We start from the raw sequence: 15115 nt of genomic DNA on the forward strand, positions 1-15115 counted from the left end.
TCAGTGTGTGTGTCTCAGTGTGTACCTCCCAGTGTGTACCTCTCTATCAGTGTGTGTGTCTCAGTGTGTACCTCCCAGTGTGTATCTCTCTATCAGTGTGTGTGTATCAGTGTGTACCTCCCAGTGTGTATCTCTCTAGTGTGTGTGTGTGTGTGTATCAGTGTGTATCTCTCTCTCAGTGTGTACCTCCCAGTGTGTATCTCTCTATCAGTGTGTGTGTATCAGTGTGTACCTCTCAGTGTGTACCTCCCAGTGTGTACCTCTCTATCAGTGTGTGTGTCTCAGTGTGTACCTCCCAGTGTGTACCTCTCTATCAGTGTGTGTGTCTCAGTGTGTACCTCCCAGTGTGTACCTCTCTATCAGTGTGTGTGTCTCAGTGTGTACCTCCCAGTGTGTATCTCTCTATCAGTGTGTGTGTCTCAGTGTGTACCTCCCAGTGTGTGTGTCTCAGTGTGTGTGTGTGTGTCTCAGTATGTACCTCCCAGTGTGTATCTCTCTATCAGTGTGTGTGTCTCAGTGTGTACCTCCCAGTGTGTATCTCTCTATCAGTGTGTGTGTCTCAGTGTGTGTGTGTGTCTCAGTGTGTACCTCCCAGTGTGTATCTCTCTATCAGTGTGTGTGTGTGTGTCTCAGTGTGTACCTCCCAGTGTGTACCTCTCTATCAGTGTGTGTGTCTCAGTGTGTACCTCCCAGTGTGTATCTCTCTATCAGTGTGTGTGTCTCAGTGTGTACCTCCCAGTGTGTACCTCTCTATCAGTGTGTGTGTATCAGTGTGTACCTCCCAGTGTGTACCTCTCTATCAGTGTGTGTGTCTCAGTGTGTGTGTCTCAGTGTGTACCTCCCAGTGTGTATCTCTCTATCAGTGTGTACCTCCCAGTGTGTACCTCTCTATAAGTGTGTGTGTCTCAGTGTGTACCTCCCAGTGTGTACCTCTCTATCAGTGTGTACCTCCCAGTGTGTATCTCTCTATCAGTGTGTGTGTATCAGTGTGTACCTCCCAGTGTGTATCTCTCTATCAATGTGTGTCTCAGTGTGTACCTCCCAGTGTGTATCTCTCTATCAGTGTGTGTGTCTCAGTGTGTACCTCCCAGTGTGTACCTCTCTATCAGTGTGTACCTCCCAGTGTGTACCTCTCTATCAGTGTGTGTGTCTCAGTGTGTACCTCCCAGTGTGTACCTCTCTATCAGTGTGTACCTCCCAGTGTGTATCTCTCTATCAGTGTGTGTGTGTATCAGTGTGTACCTCCCAGTGTGTATCTCTCTATCAGTGTGTGTGTCTCAGTGTGTACCTCCCAGTGTGTATCTCTCTATCAGTGTGTGTGTCTCAGTGTGTACCTCCCAGTGTGTACCTCTCTATCAGTGTGTGTGTATCTCAGTGTGTACCTCCCAGTGTGTACCTCTCTATCAGTGTGTGTGTCTCAGTGTGTACCTCCCAGTGTGTATCTCTCTATCAGTGTGTGTGTGAACTAGCTCCAGGAGGAAGCAGCTCCCTGACGTCGCTAACAGAAATGGACGGGTAATGTTTTATTATCGCCGCTCCGTCCGTCGTGCTCGCGGTGTGTTGCGGCAGCAGGGGGACGGACCGGTACCGGTACCGGTCCGCGGTGCGTCACGGTCCGTTAGCCGAGTCTCTGTCTCGCGGACGCGGGTTTCCATAGCCACGCGCTGTTAGCATACGTTAGCTCGATCACGTTAGCTGCGGTATCTCCGACGTCTTTAAACGTTCACGGGAGGTGTGCTCCTATCGGCCCGGGGAGGAGGTGTGCTCCTGTCGGTTCACCGGCTGGACTTTTACAGGAGGGTGTTTATCGGAGCGACGTTTAGCAAACCGCGAAGCTAACTCCACGTCAGTAGCGTCGGTCCTTTGTGTGGAGGCTAACTAGCATCAGCTAACTAGCATCAGCTAACTAGCTGAGGCTAGCTCGGCTCCAGGCTGCTGTCCGGACCAACATGGTGGATCTGATCGATCAGATCCGATCAGATCAACACTGAACAACCAGACATCCAAACAACGTGTTCCTGATCCGTAGAGTTGATGTTCATGTGATTACTGAGAACATCTACTGAGACATTTATGTTGAAATAGTAATGAATGAGCGGTTGGTTCCGGACCACGTGAACCGAACCACGGAGCAGGTCCGGTTCACGTGGTCCGGAACCAACCGGTGGTCTGACAGGATGTTGTCTTTCATCGGATGTTGTTGACCATGTCTTCTTCTGTTTCAGCATCAGTGATGTTGCAGTAGGAGTGAAGGTGAGTTTGGGTCTTTGCTCCTTGTTCTCCACTGCAGGTGCTTCAGGTGTTTCAGGTGTTCCAGGTGTTTTCAGGGTTCAGGCCCGTTGCTCTGTTTTACGTGTCCTCTGCCACTGCTCAAACCACAGACCTGATAAAGTGAAGTCATGTTCTTCTGAACCCTAAATGTTGACCCACCACGGCCCAGAAACACAACTCTGAACGATGTTCACCAGTAGAATTCACAAAGGGGTTTTTCTCCAATCGTCATCCATCTCGGTGGGTACCTTCAGACCGTGTTTGGGAAGAGGCCCACTGGACTGTTATTAGCTTCACCAATGAGAGGACCCATGAATATGAAATTCATTTTCCCATTTGCACAATAAAGGGTCCGTTGGTAATGATCTCTTGAAGTGGCTGTGGCTTACTGCAACAGATCGAAATTTATAGATGTTTCACATTTTCAAACTTCAAAAAATCCAAACATTTAGAGTGCGAGACACAACAGGAAGTCAGGTGCGACGTACGGAGCTCTTCCCGTCCTGCCGAGCGGCCCGATCAGCTCGTCCTCGGTGTCGCGGTCCGACCGAGTGGAAATGTCTGACGACTGATGTTTTTATTTAACAGATAGAATTAGGAGGGCGCTGATTCAAACAGGAGACGGACACGTTCAATTACAGTGACGTCAGAGGTCGGCTCATAGTGACGCCGTCTGCCCTGAATGAGCGTTCACATCAGGTTTGGTTCATTAGAAGTTGGAGTGATGCTTCTAATCGCAGGTGTTTTCGTACACCTTATAAATGATACTGAATGAGCCACTTTGGTACTTTTGATACATCAGAGAAAAAAACAAAACAAAAAAAACATCTTTTTGTTTTTAGATATTGAAAATACTGGAAAGTGCCTAATTGGCCATCATTACTCAAACACTACATATAGAAAATAAGAACAATCACCGATTTATATATCCAAACTGTTGGACTGTGCCACAGAAAATGAAGTGAGTGGTCCTTGTTTCCCTGCTGAAGACCGAACCAACCGGTCCTCCTGGTGTCCTCCTGGTGTTCTTCTGGCTTCATAACCTGATTTGTCGAGTGCCTGTTGCATTTCAGTCTGCGCCAAACAAAGTTAAAGTCCTCTCTCCCGGAGAGACAGAAGAGTCATAAAACACTGATTCCTCTGATGTTGCGAGTCTTTGCCGCCCGTCAATATTTCAGCGTCGCAGAGGAAACGGAGAGGGTTGCCAGCTGTTGGAGGAGAAATCTGTTCGTGTGTCTTGTGCTCTGTGTGCTCACATTTCGGCCTAAGTCAGACAACTTTATCGCCCTTTCAATTTATTTGTGTCATGTTGCAGGAGCAGGGCCTGCAACGTCTAGTTTATCGTAACCATAAAGAATGTTAGTGACAGAAGAACAATTGGTTCAAATTCAGTCAGACAGAAACAGGGCGGGGGAGTATGAGGCTATTATAAAGTTGTGTGTAATGGGTCCCCAGCCGCGCTGCTCGTCATCCCATCAGTCAGCTTTAAGAGCGCGGGGAGCCCGGCAGCTCCAGCGGGCCTTCTGGGACCCGGCAGAGCTCAGGATGAAATGACACATCTTGACATCTTAAATTCAGCAAGATTAAACCCACACCAGAAAAACAGGAGCCCTACCACTCCTCTGCTGCTTTATGCCCCTTTCCAACACCTCCTCTTCCCCTTCGGTTCCTTTAAACCGCCTTCAGAGAGCTCCTTTTATTGTTGTCTGCAAAATGGAAATAGTTTCTTGTTTGTATTTTTTTTTCTGCCATCTGACTGACTGTCTTTGTCTTTGTTTCCACAGAGAGGATCAGAGGAGTTGAGTATGTACAACAGTCCCAACTCTGGCATGAGCAGTATCAGCGGTGAGTTCCTTTCCGACCACCTGAGCAGGGAGGGGACCGGTGCAATTAGCGTGAAGCCATTTGATTGGTCGTGTCAGACGGCTTTAAAAGAAATCAAAGCATTAATAGATGTTTGAAGAGTGAAACGGGCAGCGTGAGTTGAAGCGCTCTCCCGTGGGAGCCGTTAGTGTCTGAATAACATCACGCTCCTCAGTAGGTGGGCACCCACACAGCGCAGCATGTGACTGGTGGGTACCGCTGCATTTGAATGCCTCCTCGCCGTTTGGATGGTACCAGGAGAAAGAAAACTGCACAATTAAAGATGACTGAAAGAGCTGCTCACATCGGCACACAATCAGAACCATGTTAAACACGGGAGTTTTGGGAGGTTGTCTCTGTAATCAAAGTCTCAGTCCTCCACATCTCCACACCTCCCCCATCGAAGCTAACGCCACCCCGGGGCCCGGCTAATAAAGTCTATCTATCTGAAATAATCAGTCTCCCACAGATGGACAGATTAAAGCGAAGTATTGTCCAGAGCAGCTTTATAAAAGAAGGATTTCTGATAACCTGGAGCATTAAACCTGAGCGGGTCGGGAGTTCTGTCACTTTACAGTCCTGTGACTGACGGACATTATTACATCTTTCATCAAGATTAGAAATGTGCTTTTATGATTGACGCTGAAAAGAAACGAAAAAACAAAGATGAATATATTTCAATTCAATTTTATTTATATAGCGCCAAATCACAACATAGGTTATTTCATGGCACTTAACACGTTAAAGTCCTTACAGCAAGACTTTACAATATAATTTCAGCAGTTATAAATGTAGCAGCGATTGATAGAAGTAAATTATTATTGTGGGCTGGTCAACTATTCATATTTTATTTAATTTGCTCGATATTGAGTTGTAAAGCACTTCATTGTACAGTGAGACACATTTTTCTCATATTTTACAAATGAAAATGAAAATTCTTCATCAATTATTTGGACAATAATATTTGGGGTTTTATTTGTCACCGTGCATAAAGCTGACATGGTTCAGTCTGTCTATACAAGTGGTGATGAAACCACAAGGAGGAAAAAAAACATCCCAACATGCCAGAATGGAAAAGAAATCCTGAAACAGTCACAACTTCACTTCAGTCGGCAAAGTCGCTCTAACTTATGTAACATAGCTCAGTTTCTGGTAGTTGGTTGTTGACTTTTCATTCATTTATGGTTTGTGTCTTTGGGTCGCTCCTCTTCTGATACTGTGCTTCTTTAGTTTCTATCCCGTTGATTGCACAACAGCATTGTGAGACGTCTACAAAGTCTTCCAGGTATCATTATTATTATCTGCATAATGATGAAATCTAAAAGGTGTTATTTATAATACATTGAAGAAGATATGTTTAGAAAGTTAATATATTGGATTGGTACTTGCTGGCGTAGAATAAAAACCTGGTTTGGGGTCTATTCTTAATGTAAACATTCATATTTTGAATAATGCTCGTATGTTAGAGTTTCTTGTACAAGTTACAGAATCAGTTGAATGAGATTATGTTTCAAATCCAAGTCAAATTGGTAACTGAAATATCTGTAAATCAAATCCAGTGTCCCGCTTCATTTCAGCTCCGTGTGAGAGTCCACGGATATTTTTCTGTCGCTAAAAGTTGTTTAATGAAGGTTGAAGCTGGACAACTACACTCGTTACGTGACAAAAACCCAGTGTCATAAAAGCCTGAAGTTAAGATAGCAATGGACGAAACTCAAACGGCTGAAAACAGACCAGAATATCAGCATTTTATAAACACGGCCAACCTGAATGGACCAGAAGTAGCGAGGATGCTGTCGTGTTAGCAACACAGAGCTGCAGAGAAGAACTTCTCCTGTCTGGTAAAACTGGTATTAAGGAAGTTAATCACTTGTAAAATGGTCTCAAGTGTGTTACAGGAGATTACTGAGCCTTTTTATATCAGAAAAAAACAAGTATTTATCTGAGCCTGTGTTTGTTGAGTGGGAACCTGAGAGCTGCTGGAGGACAAGTCAGAAAGGATTCAATAAGTTATTACAGTCGGAGAGATTCACAGATGGACTGAAGTCATGTTGTTGGCTGCTCGTTTCTAATTCTGAAGATCTGCTGACAAAAACTAAAATCCAGGATATCGCCAGGCTCGCCCTTCAGGCCGAGCAGCTGTGTCCGGTACCGGTGAGTTAATCGGTGCTTCTGTTCACGTCGCAGACGGAGCGTCCAACGGCAGCGACAGTAAGAAGCAGAAGGTGGAGGAGGCTCCTCCGTCCCGTGTGATCCACATCAGGAAGCTGCCCCTCGAGGCCTCCGAGACCGAAGTCATCGCCCTCGGCCTGCCTTTCGGCAAAGTCACCAACATCCTCACGCTGAAGGGCAAGAACCAGGTGAGTGAAACAAACACACACATTTCATCGGTTGTATCCAGAGAAAGCAGATGTTTAGCATCAGCCTGACACCGGTGAGAGGAGGCGGTCCTCGAGGACGGGGGTCCAGCCGACACCTCACTGGACACACTCAGCCTGGTTATCACAGAGCATCCCGAACGAGCTGGTGGCTCCATACCAAGAGGTCCTCGGTGTGTCCGTCAGCAGCTTCCTGTGTTGGTAGGATAGCTGAGGAGGCCAGCGGCCTGTTGGGTTCTCATCCAACCACATATCTTAAAGTACTCAACACCTCTCTGGAGGAGATGGCAGCAGGCGTCAGGTGACCACGTCTTGATGTTGGTGAATGTTCTCTTCTTCGCAGGCCTTCCTGGAGATGGGAACGGAGGAGGCGGCCGTCACCATGGTGAACTATTACGCCACAGTAACGCCTCACGTCCGCAACGTGCCCGTCTTCATTCAGTACTCCAATCACAAGGAGCTCAAAACCGATGCCAGTAACCAGGTGGGTGGAGCCGGGTTCTGCTCTCGCACTGTCTTCAGGACAGACGGTCTGTCTGCGACTGAAAGTGAACAGATCAGACTTGTTATGTTCAGACGTCACGAAGCCATCTGAATGGGTTGCTGTGGTAACGACGTACGTGCAGCTAGCTGGCTTTCCAACACGGAAGCTGCCGGCATGAAAGTGGCAGCAGACTTTTTATTTCTGCTTCTGTCAGTGGACTGTTGTTGTCGTTGTCCTCCACATCTGCTCACTGTCTCTCTGACAACGACGTCGTCACCATGTGACGCAAGAAATCTGAGTGGAATCACATTTCAAACCACCTCCTCCTGGTTTGGATCAGGATTGAAAAAAATCACTTTAATGGGGTTTTTTTTTTTTTTTTTTTGCTGTTCTGACTTAAAAATCAGATTTGCGCTGTTAGTGTGAAAACAGCCGAACAGACTGCTGAGTCGGCAGGTTGTCTTTTGAACCAGACATCACACACCTGCTTCTACTAATGGACCTCGTTAGTGCTTTGTTGATGACACGTGTTGCGATCGGGCTCTTAAAACAACGACGGAGGCTATCTGGACATTTCATTCATAAAGTGGGTCATCTTCCTAGCTGGTGCGCTCCTTTGTTAAAAATAGAAGCTGACATGTTGTGTTTGGTTGCAGCGGACCCAGGCGGTGCTGCAGGCGGTGTCGGCGGTCCAGTCACCCAGCTCAGATGTACAGGAGGTTCTGGCTGCGGCCTCCAGCCCGGTGCTGAGGATCATCATCGACAACATGTTCTACCCCGTCACGCTGGACGTCCTGCAGCAGGTCAGCAGCACCGACTCACACTGAGTATCCGCGGCTCACGGCTCGGTGTTAAAGTTTCCTCTGTTGCGTCGGCAGATCTTCTCCAAGTTCGGCACGGTCATGAAGATAATCACGTTCACCAAGAACAATCAGTTCCAGGCTCTTCTGCAGTTCAGCGATCCCGCCAACGCGCAGCAGGCCAAACTGGTGAGAGGTTCAGCTGCCGGTCCCACCGTCACCGCTGCTCCCTGTAACACTGCTGCTGTTGTTGTGCTCGCAGGCTCTGGACGGCCAGAACATCTACAATTCATGCTGCACGCTGCGTATCGACTTCTCCAAGCTGGTCAACCTCAACGTCAAATACAACAACGATAAGAGTCGCGACTACACCCGACCCGAGCTGCCGGCCGGCGACGGGCAGCCGAGCCTCGACCACTCGGTGGCGGCCGCCTTCAACAAGGACTCCACCTCCCTCCTCGGTAAGATCCCAGGTACATCACTTTCATTATTCCCTCCTTTGATCATGTTGTTGTTGTTGTTGTTGTTGTTGTTGTGGTTGTTGTTGTCATGACTTGGTCGAGTTAAATTTCATTTGAAACCTTTGGATCAGATTTGACCAGTCGGACTGAGCAGTAAACGCTGTGCAGCTCGGACACGTATTGATGTGAGACCGGTGGTGTCCGAGCTGCCTCGGTCCGGTGGGAGTGCTGCTCTCCATTCCATCCTTTGTCTTGTCTACTTCCTGTCAGGAGCCCTGAACCCCCTGAGCGCCGCAGCGGCTGCTGCTGCCGCTGCAGGGCGGGTGGCCCTTGCTGGACAGGCAGGATCCAGTGGGGTCCTGCTGGTCAGCAACCTCAACGAGGAGGTGAGTAGCACACGGACACACCGCAGTCAGATGGAGCGTCTCGGGCTTCAACTCCACCACCCCCACCCGCCGCCTCCATCCATCTTTTCTTGTTTTCTCTGTTGCTGGTTCTGGTCAGTCTTTGTTGTACCGTTTCTGTTTTATTGTCCCGTGTCCATCATTCAGGACACATTCAGAATGTTTTTTAATACATTTATGATGTGACATCTTGAGTCCGTTAAACTAAACTAAACCACTGGACTTGGTGAGTTGACCTGAAGCACGTCTGGGATGTTGGACAGTTTTTAAACAATCTTTTAAGTGAAATTCTTTAATTATAGAAAAACTTGTATTGGAGCCTTTAAAAAAAAAAGAAGGAAACACAATTTTCATCAATGATGAATTTAACAGTATTTTACCAGTTGGATTTCTTCATCTCTGTAGATGTGGTTTCCCCTCAGAAGTCTTTATTATGAGGCTTCAGCCGGTCCGTGCCGTCCGTTCTAATAGATCCACGTCTTTTAAAGTCCAGTGATGAGCAGCAGGTGTCCGTCTCAGCTTTGCTGTGCTGTGTTGCTGGCGTGTCCTCTACGGACCGTAGGACCCAGGGTCCTGCTGGTGTCTGCTGTCCAGACTCGTTATGTCCCCGTTAGATGAAGGGGGTTTGTAGTTTCTGTCCCGACACCAGAACCGTCCCCTCTGTCCTCCGATGTCCCGCCCTTCCCCTCCTCTTGTCAGACTGTATCTAACTGGGCTAACTGTCTCTCTTCTGTTTTTCTCTCTAAGCTCTCCTCACCTCTTCTCAGCTCATATGAAAGCTCATATGAAATCATTCTGTGGTCTCCTAACCCGTCTCAGTCCCGGGAACAAACACCTGCCTCCCTGAACCGCTTGCTCGCTGTCTTCTCTCCCTTCTCCTCTGCCTTTTTTCCTGTTTTGCTTTGTTTTTTTGAAACTGTTTCTTGGATGGATTGTGTGATCTCTGACTGAATGAGTGTGTCATCCTGGAGGCCGTTGACAGTATCTGACCCGCTCCACCTGAACCCCGATGTTAAGATACTGAGCTCACGTCTTCTGTTGGCCTGTCCGACTTGTGTGAAAGACACGTGTTGCTCAGGTGGCCTTCACATCAACTCTTGCATGCCAGACAGTGCTGATTTCTACTGCATGTTCTCTGAACTAATCTTCCCCCCTCAGCCTCTCACACTCTTGTAGTACCATTGTCCCCTCCTGAAAGATGGTAGATCTTCAGATGTGTGAGCTGCTGCATGTGTTTTTTATCTCATGGTTATGACTTTATATTGCTGATTTTTTTTTTTGATTATGATTTTGACATGAATGTACCTTTACCCCATGCTTGTCCAGGGCCAAAGACTGAGTTATGTGCTGTATTTAGACTGAAGGAAACATTGATCCATTATCTGACCAAACTACCTGCATTATTCCAGTGTACTGACCTATATTTTATTTTTTGTCCCTCCCCCTTCCTCACTTTTTATTTTATATTTTCTTTGTATTTCCCCTCATTGGCATTGGCCTCCCTGCCCCCCCACCCCTCCACCCCTCCTCCGCTCCATGTGCCGGTGGGGGTATTTTTTTAAACTTTTAACCTCAAATCACCCCCTCTCCTCCTCTTCCTTTGACGACCCACATTACCCTCCTCCCCCACCCATGACTCCTCCTCCTCCTCCTCCTCTTCTGCCGTCCCCCCCCTCCTCCATGACCCACCACCTCCATCACTCTCCGGGGGGAAAACAAAAACCACCATTCCTCCTACCTACCTCCGTTCTGGATCGATCTGTCCATCTCTACTCCGCTCCGCTCCGACTCTTCTACCTCTCTACCTGTCTCACGCTGCTTGTTGCTCTTCTCTCCCTCTAAAGATGGTTACGCCCCAAAGTCTGTTTACCCTCTTCGGTATGTTATCGTTAGCTCTCTCTCTCACTCTCACTCTCTACTCTCACTTCCTCTCTCTCTCCTCTTCTTTCTCTTTTTGTTCTATTTCTGTTCTATATTTGACATTATTATTATTATTATTATTATTATTATTACAATAACATTGTATGTATACTGTTTGCAGACGGTAGCTTGTTTGGTAATTTGTAAAACCGTTTAGCCCCCTGTTTACTGCTCTGGGTTAACGTTCATGCCTTTGCTCTGTAGTCACCTGTTAATGCACTGTTAAGCCATTGTTTCTGCATGCTGTTTGATTCCTAGCTATGCCACAGCTCGATAGCGTTTGTTTAGAGGGGGCCTCTTCTCTGTACCTCTTCCTACACCTCTCAAGTCTCCTGTCAACTTCTCGTGTGTTCTCTGCTCTCCTTTCTTCTTCTGTTTCCTGTCTTGAAATATCCTTGTCTCTGCTGCTGACTTTATACTTCCTAACTGTCTGCTCTCTCTCCACCTCACCTCCTCTCCTCCTGCCTGCCTGTGGCTCTAATGCAGGAGTGTACGGTGATGTCCAGAGGGTGAAAATCCTCTACAACAAGAAGGACAGCGCTCTCATTCAGATGTCTGACTCCAACCAGGCCCAGCTAGGTGAGTAGATGTATCTGGATGTGTGATCTGTATTGGTTTGCGTATATGCATACTATATAAATTAGCTACCGTTTGTGCTTTTATTATTTCTGGGTAGGCTAAGGTTGGGCGTTGTGACATTTGAAGTGATTCAGTGTAGAGTAACTAAAACTCACTGATGTGGACAACCTGCAGCTTGAACCTGAACCGAAGAGCATGAAGTTGTAATTGCTGATTAATCTGAAATAACAGGTTTACTCTACCAACATGTACAACTCATGATTCAGCAGCTGTTTCCCACAAATGCTGCGAGAACAGATTCAGAACGATTCATTTACAGGTCTGAAATCTTGATACCATGTATTATGACACGCATGACCTTTAAACTCGCCTTACTTGTATCGTTGATATGACGCTGCGAGACTGTTGGAGTCGAGACATGTCTTCACTCTGTTCTCCACGTTGACCTACATAAACATATTGTCCATTGTTGGGTAGACACTCGACGAGACAGCTACATGTACAACCCCGTTTCCAACGAAGATGGAACAGTGGTAAACATGAACCTGTCCCATCACCTCTTCTTTTAACAACACTCTGGAAACCTTTGGGAACTGAGGAGACCAGTTTCTGGAGTTTTGAAAGTGAAATGTGGTCCCATTCTTACCTGATAGAGGATTTCAGCTGCTCAACAGTTCAAGGTCTCCTTTGTTGTATTGTTCATGTCCTGATGCTCCAGATGTTTTCAATGATTGACAGGTCTGGACTGCAGGAGGCCAGTTTATCAGCGGACTCTTCTACTAGAGAACCATGCTGTTGGAATACGTGCAGAATGTGGTTGGACGTTGTTCTGCTGAAATAAACAAGACCTTCCCTGAAAGAGACGTTGTCTGGATGGCAGCACATGTTGCTCCAAAACCTGAATATATCATTCAGCATTAATGCTTCCTTCCAGATGTTCAAGCTACCCATGCCATGTGCACTAATGCATCCCTGTACCATCACAGATGCTGGCTGTAGAACTGAGCTGATAACAAGCTGGGTGGTCCCTCTCCTCTTTAACCTGGAGGATGCAGCGTCCATGATTTCCAAACAGAATCTCAGATTGTGATCCATCAGACCTCAGGACAGTTGTCCACTTCACCTCAGTCCATCTTCAATGATCTCGGTCCAGAGAAGGCGGCACCGTGTTCAAGTCCTGCACCTGATTCACACTCTGTGATGGAGCTTTAAAATAAATTCAAGGATTCCTATTGAAGCTTTGGAAACCTTGGCCTCACACACACACACACACACACACACACACACACACACACACACACACACACACACACACACACACACACACACACACACACACACACACACACACACACACACACACACACACACACACACACACACACACACACACACACACACACACACACACACACATACCTCAGCCCTGGTTACACACTTCTATTGAGGATTAAAAGCTAAGACACAGTAATCATGGAGGTAGATTAGCATAACGACACAAAGCGATGGGCCACACTTTGGCTGCTATTCAATGCAAAACCATGACCTCCTATAATTACAGCAGGCAGGAGGCATTCAGAGGGTTGTAGGGTGTGTGTTTGTGTGAGTGTGTGTCTGTGTGGAGGCCCTGAGGCAGAAATTAAATGTGAAATAACAAGGTGTTATCATTGTCTGAAAACGTGATGAGTTTGTTTGGTGGTCGCAGCCTGAGGAAACATCACAGGATGAAGGAGGGAGGCCGGCGGTGTTTCTGGATCATGTTTCTATCTGGTTTCTTCTTTGGAGAGTTTTAACCTGCATTTGTAGACAGACAATTCTCATCACTGATCTTCTTTTCCCTCCCAAAGCGATGAGCCACCTGAATGGCCAGAAGATGTACGGGAAGATCATCCGGGTGACACTGTCCAAGCACCAGACGGTGGCGCTGCCTCGGGACGGCCTGGACGACCAGGGCCTCACCAAGGACTTCGCCAACTCTCCGCTTCACCGCTTCAAGAAACCCGGTTCCAAGAACTTCCAGAACATCTTCCCGCCCTCTGCCACCCTTCACCTTTCCAACGTCCCGTAAGTATCAAGCCAGTCAGCTCAGGTCAGACGGACATGATGCTGCAGGGGGCGCTCTCAGGAACCCCCCCAACCAGGGGAGCTTCAAGTCCTTCGTCTGGTTTAAGTAACATTTGGTGCACTTTGTGATAACTCACTATTTCAGTGTAGTAATTCTACATCTTCCTCAACCCTGAACCCAGATATGACTCCGACACCAATGTGAAACCAAGTGATAAATAGCACACAACATTTTTCTCACCTTCCTGCTCGTGTATCCGTCCATAGTTTGGATTTCTTGGTGCGGCTTTTAAGATTTCTGCCGCTGCTCTAATACAAAGGAAGTGAATGTGGTTTTGTTTGTGATGCTGAGAAGCTACAAAGAGAAGTCACAGAAACGGTGTCCTTGGTGCGCTGGATCGTAAACAGACCCGACTCAAGTGTTTCCATCACAACGCCTCGGTGCCCGTGAACAGAGCTGAGATTCCTCCCTAACTGTCATGTGTCCTCTTCAACAGACAAGATGTGACGGAGGACGACCTGCGGCTGCTGTTCTCCAACGCCGGCGGCACCGTCAAAGCATTCAAGTTTTTCCAGTACGTAGACATCCCTTAATGAAAGCTTTTTATTCGTCTTCTTCATCGCTCCTGGTATTTACTGCTGCTTCATCCCCAGGGATCGCAAAATGGCTCTCATCCAGATGTCGACGGTGGAGGAGGCCATCCAGGCCTTGATCGACCTCCACAACTACAACATGGGAGGCAACCAGCACCTGAGAGTGTCTTTCTCCAAGTCCACCATCTGAGAGCGTGAGCCGAGGACTCGGCGGTACGACGGCGGACTGTTTGGAGGAGCTGGTGGTCAGAAACCTTTCAGACTGTGTCTGGACTCTGGGGGACCACGTAGATGGAGTCAGTTTTGTTGTTGGGGTTTAGTTGATCCTGTCATTCCTTTAGAGACTCAAACCTTTGACTTGCATCCTTTTTTTAAAGAGAATATTCTGGATCTTAACTGTACCTCTGTATTTTGATGTCAAGCAGAACATTGACATGAATGTTTAATAGTTTGACGTAGGTCCGTGTTTAACTCTTGATTTAGTTGAAGACACAGTACTCATGTGCCTTACTGACAGTATCACCTGTTTCTACCGCTGGACGCGCTCGCCCATCCCCTCCTCATGGGGCACATTGGTTTGGATATTGTGGGAGTTGGTGACAACGCTAGCTGTTTTGTACTCCTTCAGACTTTATTCCAGTCTGACTCTGACACCACCCGCTCGTAGCATCGCTTCCTTTTGTTCCACACTTTTAGACTGTTTTTCTTTTTAGTTTAGCAGCAGGAGAGTCTTGTTGTTTTACAGCAGTCTGACAGGCAGTTTATGTTGAACTTGAGTTTATGTTCAGAGTGCAACTCTCCCCACCCCCCTCCCCCCACCCCCCTTCTCACATCAGCATCCGTGCATACGATGAAGCATCATGATGTGGCTTGTGGCGAAGTGTTTCTTTCTGTGTTTTTGAAGCCTTTCATGTTTGGTTGGGAGCCGTGAGGTGTAATCGTCAGTGACAATGTTTTTTTCAGCATGCATAGTGATGATAGGGTCTCACACGTGTTGCATGCTGTGGGAGCCGTTAAGAAATGAGCCCACTGTGATTTCATGGTCATGTGACAGTTCACTTGCGAGGGCTACTCAGACGGACCAAAGTTTCTGTGCCTTTAGTGTTCCTTTAGTTCCTTTAACAGAAAAAGCATTTAAAAACACTGAATTGTTGCATTTGGGGCAAAAGCCCAGAATTTGTTAATTCCTTCTCGTTTTTTAAAACCCAACAGGAGGCTTTTTCTCAAACTATAGTCATGTATATTTTTTTCTTCCGAGTCCAGTTTTATACATCTTCAAAATGTAATGATTTGGTTT

General features: G+C 47.1%; 1 protein-coding gene across 2 annotated transcripts in view; it reads left to right on the forward strand.

Moving 5' to 3' along the window:
• The first annotated feature begins 1434 nt into the window (after window positions 1–1434).
• Window positions 1435–15115, forward strand: part of LOC138636098 (polypyrimidine tract-binding protein 2-like) — a 13833-nt gene continuing 152 nt past the window's right edge. Inside the window, exons 1-14 of one of the 2 annotated variants that reach the window (XM_069723941.1) lie at window positions 1435–1515; window positions 2226–2253; window positions 4056–4116; window positions 6322–6494; window positions 6856–6996; window positions 7653–7799; window positions 7875–7985; window positions 8059–8269; window positions 8528–8643; window positions 10506–10539; window positions 11068–11160; window positions 13008–13224; window positions 13722–13799; window positions 13879–15115. The exon at window positions 13879–15115 is cut by the window's right edge and continues 152 nt beyond it. In XM_069723941.1, coding sequence (XP_069580042.1) covers window positions 1508–1515; window positions 2226–2253; window positions 4056–4116; window positions 6322–6494; window positions 6856–6996; window positions 7653–7799; window positions 7875–7985; window positions 8059–8269; window positions 8528–8643; window positions 10506–10539; window positions 11068–11160; window positions 13008–13224; window positions 13722–13799; window positions 13879–14008 — 1548 coding nt within the window. In that variant the 5' untranslated portion in view covers window positions 1435–1507 and the 3' untranslated portion in view covers window positions 14009–15115. The remainder of the gene's footprint in view (window positions 1516–2225; window positions 2254–4055; window positions 4117–6321; window positions 6495–6855; window positions 6997–7652; window positions 7800–7874; window positions 7986–8058; window positions 8270–8527; window positions 8644–10505; window positions 10540–11067; window positions 11161–13007; window positions 13225–13721; window positions 13800–13878) is intronic. The other variant, XM_069723942.1, reaches the window with a different exon arrangement.

Source organism: Brachyistius frenatus, unplaced genomic scaffold (genome assembly GCF_029030835.1).
Source record: "Brachyistius frenatus isolate BFR_SWC_R1_liver_20210118 unplaced genomic scaffold, ASM2903083v1 Contig_352, whole genome shotgun sequence".
Lineage (NCBI taxonomy): Eukaryota > Metazoa > Chordata > Actinopteri > Embiotocidae > Brachyistius > Brachyistius frenatus.